The sequence below is a fragment of the Ooceraea biroi genome, chromosome 1 (genome assembly GCF_003672135.1).
Source record: "Ooceraea biroi isolate clonal line C1 chromosome 1, Obir_v5.4, whole genome shotgun sequence".
NCBI classification, from domain to species: Eukaryota; Metazoa; Arthropoda; class Insecta; order Hymenoptera; family Formicidae; genus Ooceraea; species Ooceraea biroi.
The window spans coordinates 8569814-8580221 of record NC_039506.1 but is presented as its reverse complement, the minus strand read 5'-3'; the positions used below and the strand labels follow the sequence as shown (position 1 = coordinate 8580221).

Genomic DNA, 10408 nt, shown 5'->3' with positions numbered 1-10408 from the left:
AATTGAATTAATATGTTAATGGCCCTGGACGCCCGGTCGGTCGGTCGGTCGGTCGGTTTTATTGGGACATGCGCTGCGCGGGAGAGCCATTTTGTGTCTAACAAACATCCCGCTCGACTCGCCGCGGCGAAAATCGACGTAACGCTGTATCCCGCTACAAGAAATCCCGCTGCTCTTGGAGGGTTGGGCTTGGGTCCAACTGCGGCCGCGCCATGTTTATGGTGCCGGTCGTCTTAACCCAGTGAACGGCGAATATATCCGGAAAACGAAGTTGAGGGGTTACGCGAGGTCAGGCACCAGTGTGCACGCACCGCTGTACATTCTGCTCGCAATTTGGTAAAGCAGATAATATCCGCGCTCGGTCGTGGCATAATATCAAGATAAATGTGCGTTGGCGGAGCCTCCTCTACTTGGATTCATTTAGGACGCACCGATGCGCATGCTAAATGCGAACCTAATGGAAAGAAGGGGATGGTAAAAGTGCCACATGCACAATCCACTTCGTTCATGAGTCTTCCGATTAGATTAAGGGTTGCGGCGGACCTGGAACATCTTTGTCCCCGCGGAGAAAATGTTTCAAGAATATCATTAGGTAGTATCGTCGATCGAGTCGACGCTGTCGATCCTGAAGCCCATTATACGGTCTCCCATGCAACAACAACAACAAACATTCATTGTTCGTATGACGCGCGCTTCGCGCAGCGCGAGAGGAACGACGAGCTCGCGCAAACAGAACGATTCGAGTACAATAACCGATTGAAAAAATATTTTTCGAATTGCAGGCCAGCCTCCCGGCGTGGCGATAGCTCGGACGGAAACGAGCTACGAGTCTGATAAGCGGTCAGTCTTCATTCTATTCGCCGTAAACGCTTACGTATCTAATCTGGTGTTCCCGCGTGCTGTACGCGCGTCTACAGAAAGGCCTTAACGAACGCATAGAATCCATGAATCATGCACGGAGACATAAGGCGTCCTTCTCTCTCGCTCACTTTCTCTCTCTCTCTCCCTCCCTCCCTCATCTAGACTCTCTGAGTTGACTCACGAGAACGATTATTCATTTGCAAATAATTCTCCGCGTCCGTGTGCTCCATACTTGTGCATTCCTCGTAGTCGATTCGCTGAATGAACACCGTTTCTCTCGGTTAAATCTCGACGTTATGCAAACGTAAACCTACGACCCAGGGCCAGAATCGGCTTAGGGGATGGGTTCATAGTGATGTCCGCAAAATCACGATAACGTTAAGTTTTTTTAAATATGCACGCTATATTAAAACAAAGGTAACAGTAAACAAAATGAGAGAATTGCTAATATAATAACGGAATATAAATGCATAGAATAAGTATTAAGCAGGCTCGTGTCTGTGTGCTTGATTTGTTAAACTTGATTTCTGCAGAACACGATTGGAAATTACTGAACTTTCGCTATTCATTCAATAATTTATTTCCGCATGACGTTACGTACGTAAAATTACGCAACAGCTTTAAATATCTCTAGCATCACGTGGATTGAACACGAAAAGGATGACGAATGTGAAAATTAGCTTAGGAAAATAAACTTACGTCTTTTATTGCTTTTCGTAAGATTCCCTGCGTGACTTCTGGCTCTTTTGGGTCTCTCGCAAAATTTTTAGTCGAGTTTGCCTCTGGTACATAATGCACCAGTTGCAATCCTTCCGCGCGCGTGCTGAAACCAGAATCCTGAATGGTCGATCGTGGCCACGCTGTGAAAGTAAGACAGATGCATAAGTTAGACGACCTTTACTCCATAGTCACTTGATTGGGAATTCGAGGCACATTTGTCTATGCGTAATTCGAACAGAGCGTAATATCGATTCGCGCAGATAACGATTTTAATGTCGTAATGAAAACAACGCTGGACTTGTATGTATGATTGTCACGGAATTCTGCAATTAAAGCGCAAATGATAGAAATTTTTCTCACTGTATTGTGTGAAGAAAGAGACACGTAACAAATTATTTTTTCGCTATATTTAATTGTAGAGATACGAGAAATGCACAAGAATTTCTATTGCGCGTAAATCAAAACAATTCCACCATGAAATTATTATTTTCAGAATTACGACGTTACCGCAAAATGGTAAAATTACTGTTTTGTTACGTATAAAGCAATAATTAATATAATTTTTGAAATATTATTATTTAAAAAATATGTAAAACATTAAATTATATTTTACGCATTATCTTAAATATATTGGAAACTGATATTTTAGTATAAATACGACATATGTCCCAAACAAGGCTAATTACGATATTTTAAATTAAAAGAGGAATTTTCAGCAATAATGTCATTCATTTCAGTTTTTTAATATTGGAAACCGATTGTTACTATAAACATTTCGCGGGAACATGTCTTTTAAAATTAATAACAGTGCAATATTGGAAATAAATGCATGAAATGTTAATAAATAATATTGTTGAATGCGCATTATGCTAAATCAGCATTATTTCTCATTTACATTGTCAAGATGAAAAAATTAAAAGGAACAATCTGCCACGATATGGAAAGCTTGTACAAGAAATTGTCGTTACATCGAGAAATCTCGTTTAAATAAAGCCATTTTCTCGACTCCATCCGCGTAGCACTTGCGCCTCATTTCCACATAACGTGCAACCGGCGTCGCGACGCCACTGAGCAGTGCTGCCACGGCGTCGCGCGGCCGCCGATAGCGGTATCGCGTCGCCGGTGGCTCGCGCGTTCTCGGTTCCGCTCGGCCGTGTTCGGGCCTCCTCGCGCGCAGTTACGGCGAGGGAACGTCAGTCACTCTTCGGCATTCGCGCGGAGGAGTCTGTGCATTTAGCGGTTGGGGATATCGCCGGTCCCTTACGGAGTGTTGAGTATCTTGTAGGTGTTAACTCGCGGTCTCTACCCGGTGACGTGCGGGGACCCGGGCATTCGTGCCGTGATACATCGCGATCTCGTCAAAGCGATCGAACCGTCGGAGTTGAAACCGGCGTCGGTCTCGGCGCGCGTGCAGGAGAAAAGCCGGTACGCGACGGAGCGACAGATAGGGCAAAGAGGGTGAGAGAGGGGAAGAGAGAGGGAGAGACGGTCGCGTGTGTGTGTCAGCAGTGAGTACGAGAGCACGAGAGTTTCGTCGAGAGTTGCGCGCAACGAGACATCGTTCGGATGCACATTCGGATATCGGAAGAGAAGGATATCGAAGAGATCGAGAATCTGTAAAGGGGAGAGATAGGTCTCGGGAGCGCGGCGCGACAAGGACGACGACTCGCGAGCCGGCATCTTGACGTTTGCTGCGTGCGCCCAGCCGCGCTCCTCCTCTCCCCCGCGTGTGATGGATACTGTCGCGAGCGAACCGCGCACGCGACGCCAGCAGCAGACAGAACGTCGAGCCGCACGACGGGTGACGTCGCCGTCGCAGTGAGTTCAACCCTCGCGAGTTCAGTCTCCGCGCGCGTGTTCCACGGCACGGCGACCGGCAGCGGCGACATAGCGACGACAGCGACAACGCGCGATCTGTTCGCGACCTGCGATCCCCTCGCGCAGTAGTGCGTGCGCATCCGCGGATACCGGCGGCAGAAATCGGCTGCTTTCCGTGACCGTCCCTTTAATCCGTGACTCGCGGCGACGCGTTATCGTCCCGCCGTCGTACTTTCGCGTCTACTACGGGGGAGGGGAAGTCCTCTCTCCCCGATGATACGCACGTGCGCTCGCCGCTACCTGCTGCGTTTACGTGCGTGCGTGTGCGTGTGCTGCTGCTACGCGATTCGTCGCGAGTAGCCACGGCCGCGTCGCGTTCGGCGCGCGCGTTCACGAGTGCGAGTTCGCGCGAGCGTGTACCGTCTGAACGTAGCTACGAGTGAGTGACGCGAAGCGTCGTCGCGTCTCGTTCGCGTCAAGTTCGGTGCGCTTGATCCGCGTTGCTCTCGTCGCGCTCGCGTTTGTCATCGCGTCATCCTGTGCGGCGCATCTATCTGTGTGTGAGAGAGAGGACCGCCGAAGCGGAAGGCCGCCGCGAGGGACGTCGTAATCGCGCGTAGCCATGGATACACTTCTACCGAGCGGCAATATATTTCGGGAGCTGCAGGACATACACGACACCGGATACTTCTCGGCCCAGCCATCGCTCGAGGATCATTGGCAACAGGTAAGACGCCCCCGCGCGTGTTCGGCCAACTTCAGTTGGATCAACTTCGCATCGCGACGATCGAATTTTCAGTGCCGCCGGCATTGTGCGTATCGACTCTCGCCGTGTCGATACTCGATCGTAAAACCAATGACACGAAATATCTTACGTGGGACATTGATGGCAGTGAGTCGAATACTTTGTGCGATCATTTACGTTTTGAGTAATCGATAGTCACACCTGTCGCCGCCTGTCGTTGTTACACTGTTATTTTCATTCTCACAATTACCTCTTAAATGAGATTTGCTATTTGAGATTAATGACAGTCGCGTCTTCGAGCAGTCGTTTCATCCGCCTAATGCAAGCTACACAAGTATCGAAACAAGATGAAAGAATTTTCCTGTTCCATTTAAATTTCCCGATGTCACTTTGAAAAAAGACCAAGTGTCTGAAATAAGTTATAGCCAACTCTTTCGCGCACGCTGCGCGCGTGTTATTAAAAGATCTGTCGTCTAAACACGTCGAATTGTGGGCAGCACTGTGTCACGTGAGGACTGCGATGTTGACAAATGTCAGTATCTTAATATGGCATGGAACGCCGCTAATGGCATTCTAATCCTACTTGCATCGTTCGACTGTTGTCGATTGTCCACTTTATTATCTCTCGAGTGGAATGGTAAGACGCGGGTTCGCGGCTACACATCGTTTGTTCGTCATTCATTCATCGCATTTAGGTAAACCGGTCAATGCGATGCCGCTTAGCTGCGTTTGGGCGTACGAGCGTGGTTAGTGACCTTTGACCTTCTCGTTCCGGCCGGTGTCGAACGCTGGCGCATGAAAGAACGTCCACGCACGTGAAATGGAAATTGTTGCATCGCGCGAACACCAGCCAGCTCGGGAGTTTCGCGTCGCACAATGCGAGACACACTGGACGACGGGCACGGTGACCCCGCGACCTTTGCGCTCTCCTCCGCGTGTGATACTTGTCAAAACTAAGCGAGTTTCGAGATTATTATGGCGATGCGTGGGCGCGGAATGATCGCCGAGCTTTTCCGCGAAGATCTTAATGTCGCGGTATAAATTCCGCATTATTTACGTCCGATGCGCTGGTTTCTTCTCTTCTTTACACTAAAATAAAACGTGTTTTAGACGATCCATAAATGTTATATTGTTCGTATATATATATATATATATATATATATATATATATATATATATATGTGACTATTATTCTTGAAGAGTTTTTGCGGGAATTGTCAGGTTTACATAACGGATCGCGATTGTGTTGTTTTTTTTTTTGAAGCAGCAAAACTGCATTGACAGCTAAGTCAGTGCTTACGTTCTTTTTTAAGGCATTGTATTTTGCGAGTGCTCGTGGCGTGACAGGTTTTAAAGTCGCGCCATTTAATCTTTAAATTCGACGTACTCCCGTTAAAGGGAATATGTTGTGGACTGAGAAGTGCTTTAAATGTATGTCAATCGGGTTTAAACATCCATTCTGTTTGTGCGCTGTGTGTGTGTTTATGTTTGCTACAGACTTATGACATATTCACTATGACAAGTACAGCGGACGCAGTGGCTGGTTTACTATGGATTTACTAGTATCAGATTCGAAATCGGATCCTGAATGACAGCCGATTGTCCGTCTATTTATGTATTCGTGAAGCGACGTAGATAATAACTTCGAGCTACCTCATCACCGTGCATGTCATCGTTTTTGGAAAAAGAACCCGTTATTGGAAAAATTCGTTTTTTTTCATGCTGCTCCGGGTTTGTCGATATTTTTCTGTTTATTTTTTCCATTTGATCTGTGTATTTACTTACACTTTGGCATTTAACGAATTTGACATTTCGCGATGGGCATGTCATAAATAACCGTCACATGCCACGACGCACAGATCGCGTCAAATTAGCATATAACGACAGACGTATAAAGTCATTTTACAGACTTGGGATCGATCTAATCGGAAATATTAAATGTCATCTCATAATTCATCGTAATTTTTTAACGCGATCGTTATATGTATCTTCATGGTTAATCTCCGCGTTAAAATTCGAATAAAGCCGTGATAAAATCAGCGTACAGCTAGCTGAAAAATTGTTATCCCTTTCAGCTATTGAAGCTAAAGATTCGTCGCATTCGCCTGTTACGTGAGCATCGATGTTTAACTGATATGTCTCTCGATGAGGAAAGATAAGTAATTGGACAATTTTTGCAAGTCGCGAATGCAGCGTTGCGTCTCGTACATCGGCGAGAATTTGCGAATGTGCGGAGCGATCGAATGTGAAGCGTGGCGTATTTAAAAGGCAGCCACGTGTCAAAATCGCTCGTTCACGGAGCCACAGTGGAACGACCTTGAGCTGCCACGGCATTAGATCGGTGTGTACGTTTAGTGACGGCGCTTGGTCACTCGCTATAGACGCCACGCCGCGTCCTGTTTGTTTACGAGTGTGCAATGACCTTACTACGGTGCGACCGACCAGCGTATAAGAGGGACGGCACTCGTTCCCCATTCAATATCTCAGGCAGTAGAGTGCACTTCTTTTTTTTTCTACCAGTGCGCCACGCCGCGCCGCGCCGCGCCGGTGTGGTAATAGTATATCGCGCACGCTTTTTCAAGTTCTGCCCCGCCGCGAAAACTACGACCGACATCGTGATCCGTTTAACTCTTTATTTGCTAACGTTGCCTCCGAGGATTGGCATCGATTTGTGTCGCGCGGGATAACCTGCCGGTAGCATCGAGAGTCCTTCGCCCGCTAATTGTTTAATTGGATCGAACTATTTGATACTCTCGATATTAATTAAAAAGTAGATTAATGAAATTGTAAAATAGTATAAAATGAAGAATTCAATATTAATTTTTGTTGGTCACGGAATTCATCGACAATGAAATTTTCATAAATATATAACAATTGATAAAATTTTAAAAGTACGCATTTAAAATGCATGTATTTTCATCAATTTCGTTAAATTATAATTTCACTTGTTTTTACAAATTATGACAATGTATGTGGAATATATATTACAAAGGCTGTGAATTGACAGAATTTTAATGCCGACCAAAAAATCAGTTATTTTTGTGTGGAAATGCGAGCGATTAATTTGTTTGCGCCATATTGGAAGCAATAAGAAAAACTAAAATATTGATAAATATTCTGCTCGCACGTATCCCTCGCGTAATTTGCATGTTGCGATGAGTCACAGTTCGCCCGATTACGGATGACCAAGGGGACGTTTATCGCAAGAAAATTTTGATCGATCGTCTGGCACTCGTACATTCGACCTGCTCTCACCCCGGTTGCGATTGGCGAGTTGCCTAATTGAATGTCTCGAAGCTTTTCCAGCGGAAAACCACTGGCGCGCGAGGCGTCTCCCCTTGTTTGCCGTTAATTACACATACGATCGCTTGACCATGGGCCGCTTATCATCGTCGCTCGCGAATTCGCGTGGAGATGCGCGAAATAAAGAGAGAAACTAACAATGACAGACACTGTGTCGGCGGATCGGTAAGTCGATGTTTCGCGTAACCACGCGATCATGCAAAACACATGGCGCCAACGCACGTGTCGGCTGTACCCAATAATGCGATTTGACAGGTGCTTCGTCCCGTGTTTTTGTATTTCGAATTTTACACGATCTCGTCCGTCAAATTGTTTCAACATCAGTTTCATGTCCGCGCGCGACAAAGCCGCCCGATGCGTGTATTGTATTCTATCCGCGCAGAATATTCCGCTACCTATCGTGGATTACATTTTTTTTTAAATATTCGGCTTTTTCTTGAGGGCTTTGGATGGCGCATCAAGAGATCAATCGAAAAATACTAGATCGATTCTCAATTGATTTGAAATAAAAACGTAACAATTTTTATGTAGCGGGAAAAGTAAAATTAATGGTTCCAATTGCCTTCAGATATCTATTTAATTAGTTTAATTTTTAACGCATTATATATACATTTGCTTGGTCAGTAAAACTTTTATGGCTTTATTTTAACATATAAATTCTCAGTTGAGTTTTATCGATTCTACCCTCGTTCATTATACGAGACTGTCTCTAGTGGCGAATCTTTTTTCGTTGTCTCGATATCGATTCGCCACTGTAGAAAGAGCCGTAATTACATGCGATTGTTTTAAATGCTAGTTGTATGCAGCAATGCAGTTCATATCGAATTTAACATCGCGGAAGTTATTACTCAGCTTGAGAGACAGTTCTGTGGCTGCGGAAGATACGCCAACGCGCGTTTCCCCTGTCGCTGCTGATACTGCGGATTCCTGCGACGTGGACATTTATTTGTAGTAATTGTCGTAATCTGCGTTTTCTACAGGATTTATTAATTTTCCGTTTCTTTTAAGGAAGGATGCAAAATCAAAAGAAGACTCATTTTTTTCAAAAAATCTAAATTATTCAAGTTACCATTCATATCTCTCACGTTTCATATTTTTTCGCAAAATAATTTTTAAATTTTTCGAGGGAATGAGATCCACGCATTTCATCACGCAATTTTAAAATAAACTCTAGAAGAGGAGGCTGGAAAATGGAGATTGTGAGATTTATCGAAATGAGGAGACTGCGTAGTGTGTTATCTAAATTGAAAAATGTAAGTGTATAGCATTTCGTTGCGAAATATGCGACATCAGAACTTTCTAATAAAGCATTCATACGGATGACAGTATCGCAAGGATCATGTCGAAGCAGGTTGTCGATGTACATCGAAATTCAATATTTATATCGTAATAGTGCGCGTTCGTGTCCGGTCCTGTATTCGATACGGCTCTGTCATAGACAGATATTCCGTGAATTAAAATTTTCTCCTTTTCGAAGCACTATTTGCACAATATCCCAGATTGGATCCCGGCGCCACCCGGCAAGTCGCGCCGATTGTTTTTCACGATTTGCGATTTACCGAGCCAAATGCGTGTCTATTGCATGTCGTCTGCTCTCCTCGCTCCTTTGCTCTTCGTTCCAAATAAATACATTTACCGCGAGCCTGTTTACCGGGATGCGCGATATATAATATCGTCTTCATAATGATTTAGTCATACAATCTCCTTCGAATCTCCGCGTTTTATCATTATGTGTAAAATACACATAAAAGCTTCAATGATCCTAGACAAGAACTGGTACAAACATCGACGCTTACGCCTCCGCTTCGCAGTATTGACGATCTCTCTTTCTCTCTCTCTCTCTCTGCATCTTTCCCTCTTTTTCCATTTGTCCATGTCCTCTCATCTCTCTCCGCCATTCTCGCTCTCTCGTACTCGTCGAGTTAACATTTCCACTTCACGTGTCGCATTACGACACACTTCGTCCATGCGATATTTTACGGTCCGCATCGGTACACATACGTTTCACAATTCTACCCGTGCATATCGGCGGCAATATCTTCTCCTGTACGCGACGGTCGGTTATCGATCTCGATGCGATTTTGCGTATGCTCAATTACTTATCGCTTCGAACGCTCTCGCGATATTCGGCTGTTACATCGTACGCATTATCGAATTGTATGCAATTTTGTCGCGCTGTTGTGTCGCCGTGCAAAAATGGGGATAAACAGAGGCGGATCGATTTATCTTTTCGTAGTACGGACACTGTTCATCGGGAGCGGAGTCACCTTTATCCGATTTTCGCGAATTAAAAATACAAATACGTGACATTGGTGCTTACTGATTTTACAAACATAAAATTCGCTCAAAAACGCTACGAATTAACGAATCCGGCGCAGTTTTATTTAATTCGAGGAAGTATAAAAAGCGCCAGAATATTTTTTCCGATATTTTTGGTACAACGCTTTCCAGCGGAGCGCGTAGTTTTATTTGAGGCTCGGAAAAATTAAAATAACGTGCCGGATTTGTTTTCACTCGTTGTTAGATTATCGAGTAATGTTTTCCATACAAAAATACAATGTCGCAAAAATACTTTGATTCGTTCAAGCTGGAATATCGAGATTCTTTGATATTCCTGGCAGGATCAGAATTAATGATGATGTGTCTGATTTTGATGATGATAGTTCAGAGTGATTATACGGCTCGCTTGTATACGGCGTCGCGCATTCTCGAGAAGTTGCACTTCAGGAAGTTGGTGCGGTGCATCAGGTAGTGTCGGTTCTTCGATCGTTCGAGAAGAATGTAAAAGACCGTGGCTACTTTTAAACGGTGTCCGACGGACGAGCGAGCCAGCGAGCGAGCAAGTTCCGAAGTTCTTTTCGCGCTCTTGTCTTTCCTTTCTTCCTCTCTCTACGGAAGATTTATCTTTAATGTAAGGAAGGATGGTGATCATACTTTCTTACATTAAATTGAAACGGCTCA

At 44.8% G+C, this 10408-nt stretch overlaps 1 protein-coding gene across 1 annotated transcript in view; it reads left to right on the top strand.

The window, feature by feature from the left end:
• The first annotated feature begins 2779 nt into the window (after nucleotides 1-2779).
• The window catches only part of LOC105288123 (Krueppel-like factor 6), a 316846-nt gene continuing 309217 nt past the window's right edge, over nucleotides 2780-10408 (top strand). Inside the window, exon 1 of the mRNA XM_011354140.3 lies at nucleotides 2780-4126. Coding sequence (XP_011352442.1) covers nucleotides 4022-4126 — 105 coding nt within the window. The 5' untranslated portion in view covers nucleotides 2780-4021. The remainder of the gene's footprint in view (nucleotides 4127-10408) is intronic.